Below are 21,757 nucleotides of genomic sequence, written 5' to 3' on the forward strand. Positions count from 1 at the left end.
CCCATTGAAGTCTATGGGAGGCAAATCTTGAGAAGAAATTCCACCTAATGGACAAGCTATTGTCAAAAAAGGTTATGGGAAGCTATGAGGAGCTGGGCACTGCCATTAGGGACATGTACCAAAGGGTCATTGTCTAAGGATTACTTCGCCGGACACCATGACTGACAAAAATGAATCACAGAACGACACGGCTGATAGGTACTTAAGTTAGAGGACATCAATGAGATTATTATTTTTTTTTTTATGTCTGCATTTTATTTAAAGAACTTTTTTTAAGCTATGTTTGTGTTTATTTACTATTAACTTATTGAGGGAATTAATTATTCTCATTATTATTATATTCCTTTGTATGTATTACCCTGGGAGGGGTGGCTATCTGGGGGTCTTCTGATTATAAAGAGGGCTTCCAGATTCTACTTTAAAGTGGTTGTAAACCTCAGACATGAAATATGAACAAAGTATATCCCTTTAAGAGCACCAAGTGTAATTTCTGTCTGCTGCTTTGTTCCTCTGCTATCAGCATGAATCACTTCTGCAAGTTTTCCTGACACCAAGAGAAACATGGTGACAGGGGAGGGAGCTCCAACAGTTTGACAGCCTAAGCTCTGTTCCTGTGAACTGTGTGGAGGGGGGTGTCGCTTCCCTCCAATCAGCTATCAGCACTCTCCTCACTGAGCTCTGCTCTGTGTGATTTCAGCTCTTTTTTCTGAACTCTCAGACAAGGTTTATAAATTCTGCACTTTTAATGGATGGAGAGAAGAGAGGACCTCAGATAAACAGGTACAACTTATGTAGGATGATTTGCTTTATCTCTGTGTATCACAGGAGGCCAGTCACTACACTGGGTACATGTGAGGGTTTACAACCACTTTAAGCCACCCCCACAATGGCCCCACCTGTTTCTTGGGGCATTGGAGATAGAGAAGAGGCCACTGACCCTCTATATTGGCACAAGAGCTTTGCCAGCCCCCTAAAAAGTAACCCTAACCCTCCCCCCAATGCTGAAAGCCATGTGGCCTGGTACAGGAAGTTGGGGGGGGGGGACATTTGCCGCCCTCCGTTTCCTGGTCAATCAGGCAGGGGCTGGCAGGAATATTAAGGGGAACCCCACTCCCATTCTTCTTTATTTTAGTTAAGTGGTATTAAACCCAAAAACATACTGCAGATTATCAGTCCTTAGATGTGGTAGTTGTATTTATTTCGTTTTTATAGCCTTTTTAACTGTAATATCACCTGGTGATCCTGCCAGTAACACACTTCCTGTCATGGTGTGTCTCCAAAACAGAGACACCTTTGAACAGCAGCATTGTTATTCTGGGGAAAGTGTAGTGTTAGATCCGCTAGCAGATTTAGATGGACTTGACTAACAAATTAAATCCCAGCAAACACTTTTAAAGCAGTTACAGCAACAGCTTTTGGGATAAAGGTTGTATAGAGATTAATAAGAGCTGACCATTGTAAGCACCCCTGTCAGTGCTAAATGGTTTGTGTCAACCCCCTAACTGTTACTTTTGCTTGACAGCTTGGTCCGGTAAAGGAAGTTGAAAAATAGTTTAAAAAATAGGAGACTCACTGGCAGGACCACCAGGTGAAAGAGGAAAAAAGCCTAAAATGATGAAAACAAATGCAGCCACCATATCTAGGAATTGGTAAACTGCATTACATCAACTTTTTGCCTTTGGATTTAATACTGCTTTGAGAGAGTGCAGATGATAAGCCAGCAGCAAGACAGATTTATGCAGCGTACACACGGTCGGACTTTTTGACCGGACTGGTCCGACGGACGCTGACGGACCAAATCTGGCAGACAATCCGATCGTGTGTGGGCTTCACCGGACTTTTCCAGTCGCAAATCTGATGGACTTTAGATTTAGAACATGCTTCAAATCTTTACGTCATAACTCCGCCGGACCCAGAAATCCGCTCGTCTGTATGCTAGTCCGACGGACAAAAACCGACGCTAGGGCAGCTATTGGCTACTGGCTATCAACGTCCTTATTTTAGTCCGGTCGTACGTCATCACGTACGAATCCGTTTGTGTGATCGTTTGTAGGCAAGTCCGTTTGTTAGAAAGTCCATTGGACGTCCACCAAAAGTCCGTCGAAAGTCTGTCGGATGGACCGTCGGACTTTTGTTGCTAAAAAGTCTGACCGTGTGTACACGGCATAACTTGAGCCAAAAAGCTCAGTGTGAGGTGACTTTTGGTGCACACTGATTGGTAACAAAAATGCTCCCGGCAGCGTCAATATTGCCTGCACATGCGCAGATGCGCCCAGACACTAGTTTGAGCAAGGTAACTAGCTGCTGTGGGACTACAGGGCTCAGAGGACCTTGCAAAAGAAAAAACAAGGTGCAGAAATGAAAACGAAGGCTGCTGCGGATAATCTAGGCTTGTTTTAGGCTTGTGTAATGCCAGGCAACATACCCCTGAGACCACCAGAGTGGGGTTCCTTCCATCTAGCTTGCTTAGAGACTATACAGGCAAGGACTTCCATCCAGGAGAGGCTGAACCTGGCTGGGGCGAGAGCGCTAAGGGGTGCTGATCCATTGGACAGGTGAGGGGAAAAAAAGGAGAATAATGCAGTGGGGTCCACTCTTACAATTTATAGCTATTCAGTTCTATCAGGTTGTGGGGGCACAACCCAAAGTGTATGCTGCCATGATGCGACAGGAAATGATGCTGTGCTTTGATCACCCTAAAATTAAAGTTCTCTTGTGAAGTGCTCTGATGAGCACTCTTGTAGTCCACTGACATTACCTCCAGCGTTCAAACAGAAAGCAAGCTGAAGGACATGTCTGCAGGAGCCCCTTTAAGTGCAATGCTTTCCAGGCTCCTGCAAAAAAAAGAAAAAAATAAACGCACTTTTTTTTCTGCAAATATATGTGCATTTATTATTTTTTTCTTTAAAGGTGAACTTATCCTTTAAAATAGGCCCTATTCAACATAAAAGAAAAGAAATGAAAACCCTAAAATATCACCTCTCAAACAAATTCCTACTTTTTTAACAGTATCTCCCACCCCTCTCACAGAAAGTGTTAGGCAAGTCATAGATTAATTGATTTTCTTTCCTTCCACCATGGCACGGGGAGCATTCCTGACCGGCAGAGCACAGTGATTACTGCTAGCGGCTACAACTGCATGCAGAAAAATCCTACTAAAGCAGTATGTATACTGACTGCCCAAAAAAGGGGGAGCGGAACTCTACTCTCTCAATCAGCATTGACTATTTTTATTCCTTATGCTGTTAGCATTAGTAAAATGATTTTTTTTACATTCTACACTTACTTTCTGATTTCTAGTAGATTTTCTACAGTCTATCTACTGTAGACTATATACCTATATAATGTGTGTGTGTGTGTATATATTACACACACACAGTGAAAGCTTGGATTGCGACTAACTTGGTCTGCGAGTGTTTTACAAGACGAGCAAAACTTTTTTATTAATTTTAACTTTATAAACAAGCGAGGTCTTGCAATATGAATAGCGTCACGTCCCATTTTAGTCAATGAGAGCTGTTTTAATTAGCACTACTGAAGTCACTCTGACTTTAGATGTTTCCTGTACTACTTTAAGGTGACTTCTATCCGACTTGTACCCATAGACTTTAAGAAGGGTTTGTGAAAAAAAAATCGCTTATGCTCAAAAAAGCTCAAAGGTGCTTGAAGAAGCTCAATAAAAACGTGCACAAGAGCACAAAAAAGCACAAGCTTCTTCAAGCTGAAATAAAAGCTCAAATGCCTGTAAAAGCAACTTTTTTTTTGGAGCTGCAGTGTGCGTGAGCCCTAAGTCGGATCCTCATTTTAATTGATGTGATTTACAGGAAGATTACCCAGGCATTCCCTGAAGTTGCCTTGAAGTCACACTGCTATAATCTTTTTATGTGGACTATAGACTGAAGGACCTATGAATAAATGGTTATGGAACTAATCATCTGAATTTCCATGATTTCTTATGCGGAAATTCACTTTGATATACGAGTGCTGTGGATTACAAGCACAATTCCGGAAGGAATTATGCTCGCAATCCAAGGTTTTACTGTATATATAATCCCAAGGGTATCCACGGCACGCTAAGTTTGGTATATAGGCCCAGGTGCATACTCACAAAGAGATCCATGCAAGTCTAAAAGTAGTATATAATGTGAGTGCCTTCAAGGTTCTTGCAGTGGAGATAGATCAAAACAGCAGCATTTTTTTTATTGTCAACAAGACCCGCGATTGCTTCTATACTACTGTCGTGTGTGTGTATATATATATATATATATATATATTCGTTTATGACTGTTTCTGTATCATTACATACACTGAACATTATGTGCAGCCCTTTGGTGATATCAGGGCTCCCTATATTGATCACCACTGGTCTAGAGAATCTCACCTCTAATTATCTGAAAAGCTAGCTAAAGACATGCCCCCCCCCAGCAACAATAAAAGGTTAGGAGACATCTGACCCTGAAGAAACCCACGTCACAAGTGGGTGAAACATGTCGGTGTGTGTGCCTACACATGCCCTCTGCCGATAGCCAACTTGGGCTTTTCATTACTCTTTAGCCCTCATCCTATCTCCGCAAACTGGAAATCCACAAACAACCGAAAACTGGAAGTAAATGGCCAGGCGGCCCCATGCTGGTTTTGAGTGGATAACATCCTGTGCGTGTCACCAGGACTAGGAATACAGAGATTCGCATCCTGCACACATGTGGACCCCCGCAAAGGACTCTGGATTCACCACCTTGTCGCCGCAATTGAGGACCAATCTAATATCATCTAAACAGTGAGTCTCTTTTCAACTGGTATATCCAACAAGCAATCACAGCCTGAACCTTTTTTTTTTTTTGAGGCTCTGTGTTTTGACTCAGCTGACTATATTTTCCTATCCAAACTATATGCGGTGCTATCTTTAATGTTTCATGGAAACATGGTGCTGAATGACTAACAAGCTTGTTGTGGATCTATTGTTTCTCCTTGACTCAAGTCGCATGCTTGCATCACAGCGTGCTGCATTTTTTTTTATATATTACCTCCATGATTGATAGTGCTACATCCAGAAATCAAACCTGTCCTGTTCACTACTATCAGGAATACTTTCTAGCCAGAATTGCATTTATTTGTCTGAGATAACCAATGCTTTCTTCAACATTGTAAATACTTAATGCAGCAGCTCTATAGGCATATAGGGAGTCTGGAGGTTCATGGTTAAGCACAAAACGGGTACCGACTTGTGCTACCAAGGTTTCCCGGAACTCACCTCGCCTAAACATATGTAAGCATTATATATTGAGTCACACTTAATGACTTGAGATGATTGACACGTGTGGATGACTGGGATATGGCTGAGCTCATGGGCATGCTTTTTTAAGCGACAACGTTGTCAGTTTTTACCTTATGCAATCTCCTATTGTTTATGCTTTCCTTTCAATGATTAAAATGTTTTTCTACTAATTGTTCTAATAAAGTTATATCAGGTTAAACCGCAGTTTGTTCCTTTTCCTTCACTGAAGGTAAGGACACCTTGGGTCCTATTCCCACTCCCCTTTTATTTTGACTACTTCTCCTGTTCTGACAAGGAACACCACCCTATTAGGTGAGCCGGGAACCTGTTACCTGAATTGACCAACGATACCGGTCATCAGGACCCCGCCCATTGCGTTTTTTTACTACGATTAGGAGACATCTGGCCACCTTCTGTAGGCCCTCCACTATTTCTGATGTGACTGGTCAGATGAACAGAGGTAGTTGACATGCATTTAACAGCTTCATTCCTTGTCTCACTAAAAGGGAGGATGACTGGTACCTCCAAAATTGATGTGTGAAACATAAAGCACAAATCAGAACCACTTGTTATCACACGGCGAATGCCGAGACCTGCATTCGGTGTCTATGGACGCCGAATGCTGGACTCGGGAGCGCGCCCGCAAGGTAACCCCCCGGGAGAGCGCTTCTCCCAGAGGGTTATCTGATGACGAGAAGACGAGGTTCGGGACCACTCTGTGCAAAACGAGCTGCACAGTGGAGGTAAGAATGATATGTTTGTTATTTAAAAATAAAAAAAAAATTTACCTTTAATGTCACTTTAAGTAAAAGTCCTTTTACTGTTACCCTAGGCATAAACAAGCATTTAATCCTTGCAGTGCAGGGGAGCCCCATTGCAAGGGAGGATTTTTCTTTTCCCTTGGGTCCAGCTTTAGACTCGGTTCACACAGGGACGACTTGTCAGGCGACCTAGTCGCCTGACAAGTCGCCTCCTGTTCTGCGTCGCTCCGACTTAGAAAAAGGTTCCTGTACGACTTTGGGGGCGACTTGCATAGACTTCTATACAGAAGTCGTTTTGCAAGTCGCCGCGGAAGTCGTTTGCAGGTCGCCTCACTGAGGCGACCTGCAAGTCGTGCCGCCCGTGTGTGAACCGGGTCTTAGGACTGACCTCAGTAGATCTAAGATTTAAGGGGGTTGATTTACTTACTATCCCCCTGTCAGAACACAACAGAACAGCAGGAGAAATCGCTGTACTAACCAACTCTGACAAAAATTACTGTACTGCAATCTGTATAGCTGTTGCGTTTCCTTACCCCTTGGATGCCTGGCGGGAAGACATACTGGATGATAATAGTCCCATACTTCTCGTAGCCAGGAAGCAATAGCCCAGAGTCCTTGGATACCAACATCCTGCCATTTTCAGGTTGGTTTCCCACTAGTTGCCCATAGAACCGGCCACACATAGGACAGGCTTTCTTCACCTGGAGAGCTCTGGTAATACAATCCTCACAGAATGAATGCTGGCACTTCTCCAACGTCTTTATATTTTGGATTTCACCCAGACAAATGGGACACTGGTTTTCTCGGTCATCTTCTGTCTCTTCTCTTCTATGGTCACGAGAGCCCCCATGGCTGCTACTAGCTCCCCCGCTAGAACTTCCAAGTATCATTCCTCGACCACTGAACGTTGGTAGAGTTCTACCATAAGTACTACGGCTGTGCGTTTCACCTGTATGGTCACTGTTCTTATCTGTGTAAGCCAAAAAACCCGACAGCTGGTGCTGCTTGTAGGATTTTTTCAACTCTTTCTCAGTGTCTTTTAGCAAAGATTTTAGAGCTTTTCTAGCCAGAGAGATCGCATTTGCTGGAACATGGCTGTCAACAGACAATCGTAACACATAAATCTCCGATGTTTCACCGTCAATCAGAATACGAACGCCACTGTCTTCTCTCAGACGGTTTAGTTTGGATGGAGTCTCTTTGTTGAGAAATTCCCAAACTGGCTTATTAACTGTGACTTTGTTCTTTGTGTTCACTCCGCAGTTTGCCATTCTGGGCCACACAGGGAATCTTAAACAAAACAGAACACAAGCAATTAATATAGACATTTAACCCTAGAAATTCACTAGAGAGAAAGCATTACTTACAGTGGAACTCCAGGCAAACACCTCTGTCACACGTTAATGACAGACAAGTGACATTACTATATCCTAGCTTTGTATCTTTTCTTGTCTCTACCTCCTCATTAGACAATTAACTAGTATTATTACACTGCAGTGTAGCATTGGTGTGTTTTTTTTGGGGTAAAGTTGTTCACTGGGAAGATATTTTTTCCTTTTTTACTAGGTTTTCCATCTTTACTCTAGGACTTTCTCTTTAAAGTGGTTCTAAAGCCTAAACATTTTTGCCTTAATGCATTCCTTAAAGTGCTTGTAAAGGCACAAGGTTTTTTACCTTTATGCATTCTATACATGAAGATAAAAAAACCTTCTGTGTGCAGCAGCCCCCCCCCCCCCCATACTTACCTGAGCCCCCTCTCGATTCAGCGTTGTCCACAAGAGCCTTGCTTCTTACTGGGACTCGCACACCTGATTGGCTTTTGGCAATGGTTCCCACTGCTGTCAATCACAGCCATTAAGCCAATCAGGAGATGGAGGGGGCGTGGCTTCACGGCGGCTCCGTGTGTGAATGGACACACACAGCCGCTGATCGGGAGCGTGCCTACTTGGGTGCCCCCAGAGCAAGCTGCTTGCTCTGGGGGCACCTGGAAGGAGGGAGAAGCCAGGAGCGCCAACGTGGGACCCAAGAAAAGGAGGATCCTGGCTGCTCTGTGCAAAACCACTGCACAGAACAGGTAAGTATAACAAGTTTGTTATTTAAAAAAAAAAAAAAAAAAAAAAAAAACAGTACTCACTCGATCCAGCACTGTGCCCATCTGTAGCAGTTCTCTACCTTGTCTTGCTCCCTTGGCTGTCAGCCCAATCCAGTGGCAAGGGAGAGGGGGGGGGTGCGTGCCGTCTGTGTTTATGGACATAGGTAGCGTGGCTTAGGATCAAGACGGGGAAAGAAGGAGGATCTGGGCCGCTCTGAGCAATTCCATTGCCCAGAGCAGGTAAGTATAAACCTGTTTGTTATTTTAAAAAATTAATAAAAAGCTAGCGTTTACCATCACTTTAAGATATCTCTGGTTTCTTTGATCCCTAAATATTCAGCAAAATCTGTCTCTTAAAAGTTATTGTGGCAGCATTCCTGTTCAGGGGACTGGTGAACCAAGCTGACTGTGTGCTGGATGACTGATCTTCTCAATGCTCCCCATCAGTTCTGCAAGGGGTGTCTGACTGATGGAATGCTCCTCACCAGTTCTCACCAGGAGGATCCTGAAGATGGGTGATGATATCAACTGCACTAGAAGATTTTCTCGCAACAGGAACAAGGCGTTTCTAGAGTGGTAGGGGGAGGTTTAGACTAATAAAATAAGATATGCCCAGAGATGGGCCTTGATATAAAACACTTCACAAATGTATTTCAGCTGTGCACTCAGCTGCTTGCCTGGAGTTCTATTTGAAAGTAAATCCACCATATTTTTTTAGTCCTGAATACTGTGAAAAAGAGATAGAACCTCTGTTTTTATTTTAGTTTTTATTGCAATAAAAAGAGGAAAAGGGCTCCACCCTCCACAATCACATCTCAGGTGTTGCCTCATCTTGTCTCCACCAAAGCAATTAAGCGTACCAGCAACAGTGTCTCAAAGGAGACATGGTGAAGCTCTGCTGACTTCCATCATCCAATCACATACAGATAAAAAATAATATTTTGTTTTCATTTTCCTTGCATGTGATTGGGTATTCTTGGCAAAGTGAAACTTCACCACATTCACTATATCCTAGGGCAATTTTCCTTGCAAAGTGAAAAGCCTATTTGCCTTTAGTAAATCACCCCCATTTTGTGGCTGTAGAATACAGCAGAATATAATTTAAAATAGCTCTACAAAACATATGAAAAGTCACGATTAGCTTTACAAATGTTTTACGATTTATGCAATGGCGGACATATGTGGGAACAATTTTTCAGGCCTTGTTTAACCACTGCCAAAGTGCAAATATTTACTGTGAAAGATAGACAGACCTCTCTTATGATTAATGTATCTGTGGTCAGACACTGAACACCATCTTCCCTTTAATTCTAGTCCAAATTGTGACAAGAGGAAATAGGTGAAGTATTCTGTCCAGTGTTCATTTCATTGACGAAAATATTTTCCTCGACTAAATTAAAAAATAAAACAATTTAGATGACTAAAATAAGACTAAAACTAAAATGGCATTTTAGTCCAAAAACTAAAATAGGACTAAGGGCTGGTTTACACCACAAAAACGCACTCCAGATCTGTTCCGGATGCGTTTCTGCATGTGCGTTTTTAACACGTTTAACATGCGTTCCAATGCATTTTTGCATGTCAGGTGCTTTTTTCCTTCTTTTTTTCACTATACTAGTATCCAGTGCGTATCTGATGCGTTCCAGTGTGTTTTTGATGCGTTTTACTGTAGAGTCCAGTACAGGAAAAATGAAGCATGTTCTACTTTTTTTTCTGGAACTGAAAAGCCCTGGAACTGACTGTACTGAAAACTGCTTCCCATTGAAATCAGCGCTTTCCATTCATTTCAATGGAGAGGGGTGTTTTTTCACCGCCCTGCCAGTGCACTGCCCCAGTGTGAAAGCATTCATTGATTTTAATGGAAATAGGTTTTCGTGAGCTTTTCAGGCGCTTTTTTTTAGCGTGAAAGCACCTGAAAAGCGCCTCAGTGTGAAAGGGGTCTTAAGTGCCCAGTAAGCAAGTGGTTAAAAAAGCACTTAAAAAATGCCCCTGTCCAATGAAATGAATGGGAAGTGGTTTAAAAGCACCTGAAAAGCACCTTAAAATGGTTCTTTTGAGTCATGTGGCCTTAAGAAAAAAAAAAAAAGCACACCGTTAACGCAGCAAAAGCACCGCAAAAACGCCTAATGTTTTATGGGCAGTTTTCGAGTGTGAAAGGGGTCTAACGCTGTACTACCACATAATAATAAGTAGAGGTCATCTACTAAGCTGCTGAAATTTTAAAAAAATGTAGAAAAAGGCTTTTTTTTTCTTAATATTTAATGTTGGTAATATGTGCAATGGCATTACAGCCAATAGGGTTTACAGTTTTATTTATTTTTTATATTTTAAAGTTGCACTTCTGTTTGTCAAAAAGCAATAATTTTGTGTGAAACTTGATTTTATTTATAAAGATGTTATATATCACAGGTAAATCTGTGTCTGTAGTGCATGTTCAAACCTTAATACCATAAATAATAACAGGTTATTAGCTTTTTACTCCAGGAGTATATAATGAGGTTGGCATGTCTAGAGAAATGCTTAAATAATGCATTACAGTTTAACTAAACCCATTAAATTTTAGTTGACTAAAATGTACTGGAGATTTTAGTCAACTAAAATACAACTAAAACAATTCAGATGACTAAAATACGACTAAAACTAAAATGGCATTTTAGTCAAAAGACTAGGACTAAAACTGAATTGAAATTTGACGTCAAAATTAACATTAATTCTGTCTCACTGCTGGTCAGGCAGAAAGTGAAGGACAACAGCACTTGGATATTACAAACCAAACGCATGGTTAAAGCATTGCAAAGCTTGCCCCCTGCTTCTCATCTGCCCTAAAAGTGAGCATTGTCAACATCTATATAAAAGAGGTCCCAGCACCTGCCCAATCAAGATCTACTATAAATGGGCCATTAAAGCGGAGTTCCACCCAAAAGTAGAACTTCCGCTCGTTGTACTCCTTCCCCTCTCCGGTGCCACATTTGGCACCTTTTGGGGGGGGGGGACGACGACAGGATACCTATCTTTCACAGGTATCCTGTCCCCACTTCCGGGAGCCTCAGCCAGGGGTATTTGCATCATCTCTGGGGCTCCCTCCTCCTTCTCCGCTGGACCAGTAGGAGAGAGGAGCGGAGCCTCGCTCATGTGCAGTAGGGTTCCTGGCGTTAAGCCGTAAGGCTACACTGCTGGGTTCCCTTACTCGCAATGGAGGCGACATGCACCTGACAGCTGATGGAAACATCAGCTGCGGTGCCGACATCGCTGGACTCCAGGACAGGTAAGTGTCCTATTATTAAAAGTCAGCAGCTACAGTAGGTGCAGCTGCTGGCTTTTAATTTTTGCCACGGTGGGCGGATCTCCACTTTAAGTCCTAAAATGCCCTTGTACAGCTAAGCAGTCTGCACAAGTGATATACTCCGAATTTATCATGTCAAAACTTTTAAAACAAATGTATCTCGAAGCTCTCTTGTACACATTCTTTCATAGCCATTTCCAGACTTTAGTGGGCCTGGAATATAAAAAAACGACAAATACATGTTTTCTAAAGTCAGAGAAATAAGTGATATTCCTTAAATATAGCTATAACTTCCTCTGTATCATTGCTATTACCTACAAATGGGATCATTTTGCCATTTTCTTTGCCCCACACTTGGAGAAAAAAATTAAAGATATCAAGTGACTTGGTTGAAAAGTTAAAATGTTACTAAACCGTGTAATATGAAAACAGTGCCCACAGCTTATAAGTAATCTTTTTACATTGAAATACTGCCACTATATACCTTTTTGGATGATCTGTATTCCACGGTTACATGATAAACTGCACAGTTTCTCCAGTGCTGAGAGTTTAGGTAGAAGGAGATTACCACTACAGCCTGTATACACGCCCACATGTGTGATGTCAATATCATGTGACCTGGCTAGCTCTGATCAACAAGTGTGCTCTCCAGCATAAAAGACACAACTGAGCATGTGCAGGTCGGCTACCCTGCCTGTGTTAGCTGGCCTTCCCCAGATAGACAGTGCAGGGAGGGAAGGATCTGTGCATACAGGATAAAACAGCCTTTTTACACAATGCGGAGGATTAACCCCTTAAGTTCCACAGTGAGTATAACAAGCATGCTATGCTGCATATACTGACTGATTTTACTGTTGTGGGTTTAGTAACACGTTAAGACAAATGACCGCATCTGACACTATAAATGAAGAGCTTGCAGAGTAGCATCACCCACTAAGTTGTAATATTCCGTCTGTCTATATAAGAATACAGAACAATAAAAAAATTATGAAAAATTATAAAAAGAATAAAACATTTTGTAAAAAGAATCATGAATTATATTGCAGATCAAATCAGAAAGGCTACTTTCATACTGGGGTGGGTGTGCGTTACCGGTAAAGCACTGCTAGTTTTAGCAGTGCTTTACCATAGTCTTAGTGGCACTTTTCGGCCGCTAGCGGGCTTTTAACCCCCGCTAGCAGCCGAAGAAAGGGTTAAAAGCACCCGTGTTGTAGCACTGCTGAAGTGCTCTGCAGGTGATTCGGCAGCGCTGCCGGTATACACCGCTCCCGCACCGCCCCAAAGATGCTGCTTGCAGGACATTTTTCCCGTCCCACAAACGCACCACCCCAGTGTGAGAGCACTCGGGGCTGTCACACTGGGGAGGCATAAGAGGTGCTTTTCAGGCGCTATTTTTAGTGCTAAAACGCCTGAAAAGCACCTCAGTGTGAAAGGAGTCCTATGCTTCATGTTGGTCAAGCATTTAGCACATAGCAGACCCCAAAAACAAGAAATTCAGTCTTAGACCATTCCCATCTTTTTAACCTCCCTGGCGGTATGATTATTTCGGATTTTAGGTGCTGAAAGCGGTACAATTATTTTGCATGGAAATTTGGCGTTTTATATTGTAGGTCTGTAAATCTTAACAATAACACACTTAAATCTGTCCAAACCAGAGTCTAGTAGATATCCCGGGTATGATAAAGTTTGAAACACAAAAACATAAATTATAATATAATAAATAAAAATAAATAATTAAAAAAAATAAAAAAAAATAGTAATAAAATAAATTTCCCCACAATTCACTATCGCTCAATTCTGCAAGTGTTCTAATTTATTATCGCTGTTTTCTAGATGGTCTAAAGCCACTTTTGACGTAAAGGGACACTTTTTGGTTGCTATGGACAAGCTCCAGTTTCCAGGCAGAAAGAACAGTGTATATCATGTAAAACTGCATGCAGGGCATGGGCCAGAGCACTGGGGACAAAAGGGATGTGAAATCATTTCATACAGTACTGTAATCTGTAAGATTACAGTACTGTATGTGTTATGGTTTTGACATTTTTTTGAATTTGCCGCCAGGCTCCGCCCCCGTGCGTCGCGCCGCTCGCAGGGAACGGAGCCTGGCACGAAGAGGCTTCGGAGGAGGACGGAGTCCTCGGACACTGCGGGTGACATCGCAGGATCCCGGGGACAAGGTAAGTAACGCCGCCCCAGGATCCTGCAATGCGATCCCGAGTGTGGCTCGGGGTTACCGCTAATGGTACTGAATTTTAACCCCGAGCCACACTCGGGAAAACCGCTAGGGAGGCTACAACCAACTGTCAGCCATCAGAATTATTTTGCTGAATTTAAAATAGACTGTACAGTGATTGAGCATTATAATTGATAAAATATAAAAATAAGCAAGACTCCTACATAATAGAAAATAAAGAGAGAGGCTCACTCCCTGTTTCCGGTCTGCCGAAATCTGAGGTGGATGCAAGTAAGACTTTGTCACACATCTTTTCTGAGTAGAAGAGAGCTGCCAGTACATTACTCAACTAAAATGACAGCTCTCTGTTCAGATGACATCTCTTCATTAGATGACATCTCTTCATCAGATGACATCTCTTCAGTAGTAGCTGCATTATTACTGCTAGGATGATGGGAAAGGTCAGGAGATGCCTGAGTGCTGATTTTCTAGGAGCTGAACAGGCTACAAAATGGATGTCTCCTGCACAGAGCAAGCTGACCACAGGTCAGTCATATATCAACAGTAAAGGTAAACCTGATTTTCTGATTTATCCCTTCCTTGTGTTTTTAGCATTAACCCTTCCAGTAACTACTAACCGAAACTTCAAGAACCAGCAGGTGAGTTCTCCCTGACCGATAAAACCACATTCCATGCATACTACCTATGCTCAGTCACATCTTTATCTTTTGCTTACAGGTATCATAGGCTGTTTGACCTTCTGTATCCCTCTGTTATACCCTAATAGAATGTAACCTCTTACATCCTCTTCAATATTCCTTTATCCCCTAATAGACTGTAATCTTCGTCCATCCTCTTCAATATTCCCTTATCCCCTAATAGACTGTAATCTTCGTCTATCCTCTTCAATATTCCCTTATCCCCTAATAGACTGTAATCTTCATCCATCCTCTTCAATATTCCCTTATCCCCTAATAGACTGTAATCTTCATCCATCCTCTTCAATATTCCCTTATCCCCTAATAGACTGTAATCTTCATCCATCCTCTTTAATATTCCCTTATCCCCTAATAGACTGTAATTTTCGTCCATCCTCTTCAATATTCCCTTATCCCCTAATAGACTGTAATCTTCATCCATCCTCTTCAATATTCCCTTATCCCCTAATAGACTGTAATCTTCGTCCATCCTCTTCAATATTCCCTTATCCCCTAATAGACTGTAATCTTCGTCCATCCTCTTCAATATTCCCTTATACCCTAATAGACTGTAATCTTCGTCCATCCTCTTCAATATTCCCTTATACCCTAATAGACTGTAATCTTCATCCATCCTCTTTAATATTCCCTTATACCCTAAAGTCTGGTACACACTACTGCAGCCCTCAAAAATTCCACTCGCCTGCTTGCATGTTCCAAATGCATTTTGATGGCTGGCGAGGAAGGGCTGCCTGGGAGCAGATTGTAGAGTAGCATCTCCCACTAAGTTGTAATATTCCCTCTCTCTATATAAGCCACTGCAAACTAGAAAACAGAATAAAGTATTATGAAATATCATAAAAAGTCCTTCCTTCAATTAATGTGTTAATTGTATTTCTGATATACTGTTTATTTTACCAATAAAAAGATTTTCAACCCTAAAAGGAGAAGTCCAGCCTGAGCTCATTCAGCTGGGCTTCTCCTATGGGTCACAGGAGTGCAATCCAAGCACAGCTAAATTTTGCAAAAACACATCTGAAGTCTCATAATGGCATGTGGGAAAATGTGTTATGGTCTGATGAAACCAAGGTTGAACTTTTTGGCCAAAATTCCAAAAGATATGTTTGGCGCAAAAAACAACACTGCACATCACTAAAAGAACACCATACCCTAAGGGTGTGCACACTTATGCAACCATATTATTTTAGTTTTTTATTTTTACTTCCCTCCACCTAAAAGATTTCAGTTTGTTGTTCAACTGAGTTGTACAGTTTATAGGTCACATTAAATATGGAAAAAAGTTCTGAAATGATTTATCTTGGTCTCATTTTTTTACATTACAGAAACCTGACATTTTAACAGGGGCATATAGACTTTATATCCACTGTAGTTTCTTCTTCCCTCTTCCACTTTGCTACATTCCCTTCCTGCACCTCATTAAACTGCTCCCCTAGCTTTTCTCTCTTAGGTACTCTCTGCCCTTCTGCATTATGTTAGCTTGCCATCTTTCTTCCTTGTAATTTATTGTTATCATCTGGTTACTTCACATCCCTTGTCTGCATGTTTTTTTTTCTGTTCCCTGCCTCCTCTGTGTCTATGCACCCTTTTATTGAGGAGCTACTGCCTTAATTTACTATATCTACTCTCCCTCTAATTTTCTTTGGATATTTCTTCTTATGTCCCCTCTTTTTTGTGCTTATTATATACAGTGGGGACGGAAAGTATTCAGACTCCCTTACATTTTTCACTCTTTGTTATATTGCAGCCATTTGCTAAAATCATTTAAAGCGGGGGGTCCACCCACACCGCCAAAAAAAAAAAAAATATTAAAAGCCAGCAGCTACAAATACTGCAGCTGCTGACTTTTAATACATGGCCACTTACCTGTCCCAGGGTCCAGCGATGTCGGCAGGGGACGCCGAGAACCCGCTCGGTTCTCGGCAGCTGCCGCCGCCATCCTAGGTGAGGGAATCAGGAAGTGAAGTGTTGCGGCTTCACTTCCCGTTTCCCTACTGCGCATGCGCGAGTCGCGCTGCGCGTCCCAAGTGGTCCCCGCTCTCTCCTGGGAGCTATGTGTTTCCCAGGAGACAGCGCGGTAGAGTCTATGCCGGAAGTGGGTGCAAATACCTGTCTTAGACAGGTATCTGCACCCCCCTCCCCCCTGAAAGGTGCCAAATGTGACACCGGAGGGGGGGGGGGGGGGTGTTCCGAAAAGCGGAAGTTCCATTTTTGTGTGGAACTCCGCTTTAAGTTAATTTTTTTTCCTCATTAATGTACACACAGCACCCCATATTGACAGAAAAACACAGAATTGTTGACATTTTTGCAGATTTATTAAAAAAGAAAAACTGAAATATCACATGATCCTAATTAATCAGACCCTTTGCTCAGTATTTAGTAGAAGCACCCTTTTGATCTAATACAGCCATGAGTCTTTTTGGGAAAGGTGCAACAAGTTTTTCACACCTGGATTTGGGGATCCTCTGCCATTCCTCCTTGCAGATCCTCTCCAGTTCTGTCAGGTTGGATGGTAAACGCTAGTGGACAGCCATTTTTAGGTCTCTCCAGAGATGCTCATTTGGGTTGAAGTCAGGGCTCTGGCTGAGCCATTCAAGAACAGTCACGGAGTTGTTGTGAAGCCACTCCTTCGTTATTTTAGCTGTGTGCTTAGGGTCATTGTCTTGTTGGAAGGTAAACCTTCGGCCCAGTCTGAGGTCCTGAGCACTCTGGAGAAGGTTTTCATCAAGGATATCCCTGCACTTGGCCGCATTCATCTTTCCCTCGATTGCAACCAGTCGTCCTGTCCCTGCAGTTGAAAAACACCCCCACAGCATGATGCAGCCACCACCATGCTTCACTATTGGGACTGTATTGGACAGGTGATGAGCAGTGCCTGGTTTTCTACACACATACCGCTTATAATTAAGGCCAAAAAGTTCTATCTTGGTCTCATCAGACCAGAGAATCTTATTTCTCACCATCTTGGAGTCCTCCAGGTGTTTTTTTTAGCAAACTCCATGTGGGCTTTCATGTGTCTTGCACTGAGGAGATGCTTCCATCGGGCCACTCTGCCACAAAGCCCCGACTGGTGGAGGGCTGCAGTGATGGTTGACTTTCTACAACTTTCTCCCATCACCCGTCTGTATCTCTGGAGCTCAGCCACAGTGATCTTTGGGTTCTTCTTTACCTCTCTCACCAAGGCTCTTCTCTCCCGATAGCTTAGTTTGGCCGGACGGCCAGCTCTAGGAAGGGTTCTGGTCGTCCCAAACGTCTTCCATTTATGGAATATGGAGGCCACTGTGCTCTTAGGAACCTTAAGTGCAGCAGAATTTTTTTTGTAACCTTGGCTAGATCTGTGCCTTGCCACAATTCTGTCTCTGAGCTCTTCAGGCAGTTCCTTTGACCTCATGATTCTCATTTGCTCTGACATGCACTGTGAGCTGTAAGGTCTTATATAGACAGGTGTGTGGCTTTCCTAATTAAGTCCAATCAGTATAATCAAACACAGCTGGACTCAAATGAAGGTGTAGAACCATCTCAAGGATGATCAGAAGAAATGGACAGCACCTGAGTTAAATATATGAGTGTCACAGCAAAGGGTCTGAATACTTAGGACCATGTGATATTTCAGTTTTTCTTTTTTAATAAATCTGCAAAAATGTCAACAATTCTGTGTTTTTCTGTCAATATGGGGTGCTGTGTGTACATTAATGAGGAAAAAAAAAATGAACTTAAAGGATTTTAGCAAATGGCTGCAATATAACAAAGAGTGAAAAATTTAAGGGGGTCTGAATACTTTCCGTTCCCACTGTATGGTAACTTTTGGTCTATGAAAGCAGAGCTCCACCCAAAAGGGAAGTTCCGCTTGAAGTACTCCCCCCCCGCCACTTTTGGCATGCAATTTTTTTTTTGGGGGGGGGGGGGGGCCCTACCTAGTTTTGACAGATACCCACCCCCAATTAAGCGGAAGCTCTCCTCTCCCCCTCCCTCCCTGCAGTCATCTGGGACACGTCACGTGAAGCCGCAAGCTTTTACAGCCAGGTGCCCACAGTTGAAATGCCATCGCCAACGAGAGAAGAGGGAGACTAGCGATGGCTCGGGTGAGCACATGGCTGGATCCTGGGACAGGCGAGTGTATTTATTAAAAGTCAGCAGCTTTTTTTTCTAGCTGCTGACTTTTAATAAACATAGAAATGACTGGAGCTCCTCTTTAAATATACTATTAAAAGTCTTTTGTTATATCTGTTTGAGAATTGAAAACAAATATCTGTTTATATTGACAGATATCCTGTTAGCCAACCTTCCTGTGCTCTCTGCCTGTGCTCAATGACATTGTTTTAGCCATCTCTGACAATAAAAGGGGAGGGGTATCTGTAGTCTTATCTTGTTTCAGAAGGTGGAATGAGCTGTCATTTTATGTCTACAAGTTAGTTACTAGCAGATTTGCCAGGTGAAAACAAAAGAAAAGAAGCCTAAAAAAGGAAACAAATGCAGCCACCACATCCATGGACTGGTAACTGCAATATATTGCTAGCTGAGTCATACTGGTCAATAAAAGTTGAAACTGTTCCAGCACGGTGTTGAACTCTCTTGTACTTACAGACAAGGACACGAGCTGCGTGCAGTATGTATGTCTTCCCTGTGTTTCTTTTCTACAATTTTACTATTTAATGACTGGAAACACATTTGCGAAAAGAACTTAAATTTAAGATAAGTATGTGTCCATGGTAAAGGTTTCCTGGCTTAGCTTTTTTGGACCACTGAGGGTTTGTTCTTTAGTGCAGACTGTAAAATAAAATGATCACATTAACTTTTATGCAAGTATTAAATATACAAATGGACTCAGTATTTTGCCAACTAGGAAAATTTGATATTTAAATAGGTTATAATACCATATACTGGCAGGAAATACATAGATAATTGACTTAATGCTTTTTGGCTTATGATAACTTGTCTGGACAACATTATCTTAGGGTTTTCGGATCATTTTACATAAAGAGAATATGAAATTATGAGTGTGGTTTATTATACATTTTTATACTACCTTAGTAAAGCACTACTGGGTATATTTAACTGCTTAAAGCGGAATTCCAGCCTGAATTTTTTTTTCAGACTCAAATATTTGGAGGAAAAACATTTTTTAGACTTGCCAGAATCGCCCTGTTGCTATGTAGTCCTCCTAATCTGCCACTTCCTGGTCTGCAGAGCTCCTCGTCACTTCCTCCCTCGCCTGTGCTCCTGGGAAAGGATGTCTCATCCTTTCCCAGTAGTCTGTGGGCAGTACTGTGATCAAAAATCGCGTTATTTTTTGACAGGAAATGACACGATTTAAGGCGGATCACAGGGCTGAGTTGTGTTTATGTTGCCATAACAATGGGGCGGGACCTTCCTCTGTCGCCGCCCTTTGTTATGGCAACTTTAGAAACAATCGGCGCTACGGCCGCCGGTGAATCGCACATGCGCGAGATCGAGAAGCATGCACCTCTCCTAAGCTTATCCAGGAAGGGTTATCGATTGGGCTTCACATGCCCACAATAATGACAGCAATGGCCACAACAGGAGAGAAAAACTTGTGAGTATAACATTTTTATTTTAGCAACATCCATTATTAAAATTATATAATCGTTTATTTTAAAAATTAATTATGCTCGGATCAATTAAAAAAATAAAAATGTGGCTGGAACTCTGCTTTAAGTACTGCCTCACATACATATACTGTGGCAGGGCGGCCCTTAAACGCAAAATCACGTACCTGTACGTGAATTTTTTCTTTGGGTTGGGGGCACATGCAAGCGCCGCCGGCAACCCACTCCCAGGGAACACAAACATTTGATTGCCCCTGATGTTAACCCCTTCCCTGCCATTAGTACAGGGATAGTGCTTTTTTTTTTTTTTTTTTTTAGCACTGGTCACTATATTGGGGTCACTGGTCCCCAAAAAAAGTGTTACTTCGTGTCAGATTTGTCCACCGTAATGTCGCAGTCCCGCTAAAAATCGCTTTACTACTACTAGTTTGTAGACGCTAAAACTGTTGCACAAACCAATCAATAAACACTTACTGAAATTTTTTTTTACCAAAACTATTTAGCAGAATACATATTGGCCTAAATTGATTAAGACATTTTTAAACATTTTTTATTGAATATATTTTATAGCAATAGAAAAATTACTGCGCTACCACTATGTAACCCCCCCCCCCCCCCCCAGAAAAGCAGCAGTTAAACTGTGGGATACACACAAAAAATACCAAATATATAGAAAAAACTGCGCTATACCATAGATTATGTGTGAATGTACAAAAATGAATCATACATATCATGAAGTGATGAAATATAAAATCTGAAAAACTCCTCTCATAAATATCAACACCAAAAAAACACAATAAAAAAAAAAAGTGGTGATCAAATAAACCATAAAGGTAAATATTAAGCAATGCAAATAGGACTATGAATCAATATATGCATATCAAAGTTCATAAGTGATCTTGAATGAAGAAAATCAGAAAACCCCTAGGAAAGTCGAAGAAAGTCCCAGAGAGAAACCCCTATGCTCTGCAGAGAGGACTTAAATGTGAAGACTGTATCAAAACACCGCTCACAGTGCTCCTCCACCACATAGAATTCGCGCTCACCCCAAAGCAAGCAATAAAAGCTTATGTGCAGACCCAAATCAGGGATATCCAGCTGATAATGGAGCTCCTCTGTATGCAGCGTGACTCCGAAAATGCAGTAAGAGATCCACCCACTCGAGCTCAAAGGCATGTGAATAAAAGAGAGGTGGCCATAGCATAAATCCGATAGGACATTTATCTAAAAAAGTAAAAACTTACACAAAATGGAATAAAATGAGCAGTTCGCCGGCCGGCATAGCAAGCGCCCGTTCACAACTGACGTCGTCAGTTGTGAACGAAACGTATGCCGGGAGGTTGACGCTCTGACGTCATCGCGATCCTACTGTGAACGGGCACTCGCTATGCCGGCCGACGAACTGCTCATTTTATTCCATTTTGTGTACGTTTTTTACTTTTTTTGCATTTTCGGAGTCACGCTGCATACAGAGGAGCTCCATTATCAGCTGGATATCCCTGATTTGGGTCTGTACATAAGCTTTTATTGCTTGCTTTGTGGTAAGCGCGAATTCTATGTGGTGGAGGAGCACTGTGAGCGGTGTTTTGATACAGTCTTCACATTTAAGTCCTCTCTGCAGAGCATAGGGGTTTCTCTCTGGGACTTTCTTCACCTTTCCAAGGGGTTTTCTGATTTTCTTCATTCAAGATCATTTATGAACTTTGATATGCATATATTGATTCATAGTCCTATTTGCATTGCTTAGTATTTACCTTTATGGTTTATTTGATCACCACTTTTTATTGTGTTTTTTTGGTGTTGATATTTATGAGAGGAGTTTTTCAGATTTTATATTTTATAGCAGAAAGTAAAAAATATTGTTTTTTTTTCAAAATTGTCAGTCTCTTG

General features: G+C 41.9%; 1 protein-coding gene across 9 annotated transcripts in view; it reads right to left on the bottom strand.

Annotated features, from left to right (window-relative positions):
- DTX3 (deltex E3 ubiquitin ligase 3) overlaps nucleotides 1-21,757 on the bottom strand; it is a 177,619-nt gene that overhangs the window by 21,431 nt on the left and 134,431 nt on the right. For all 9 annotated transcript variants that reach the window (XM_073613773.1, XM_073613771.1, XM_073613775.1 and 6 more), the window contains one exon: nucleotides 6,570-7,326. In XM_073613773.1, the coding sequence (XP_073469874.1) occupies nucleotides 6,570-7,307 (738 nt within the window). In that variant the 5' untranslated portion in view covers nucleotides 7,308-7,326. The remainder of the gene's footprint in view (nucleotides 1-6,569; nucleotides 7,327-21,757) is intronic.

This window comes from Aquarana catesbeiana, linkage group LG02 (genome assembly GCF_042186555.1).
Source record: "Aquarana catesbeiana isolate 2022-GZ linkage group LG02, ASM4218655v1, whole genome shotgun sequence".
Taxonomy (NCBI): domain Eukaryota; kingdom Metazoa; phylum Chordata; class Amphibia; order Anura; family Ranidae; genus Aquarana; species Aquarana catesbeiana.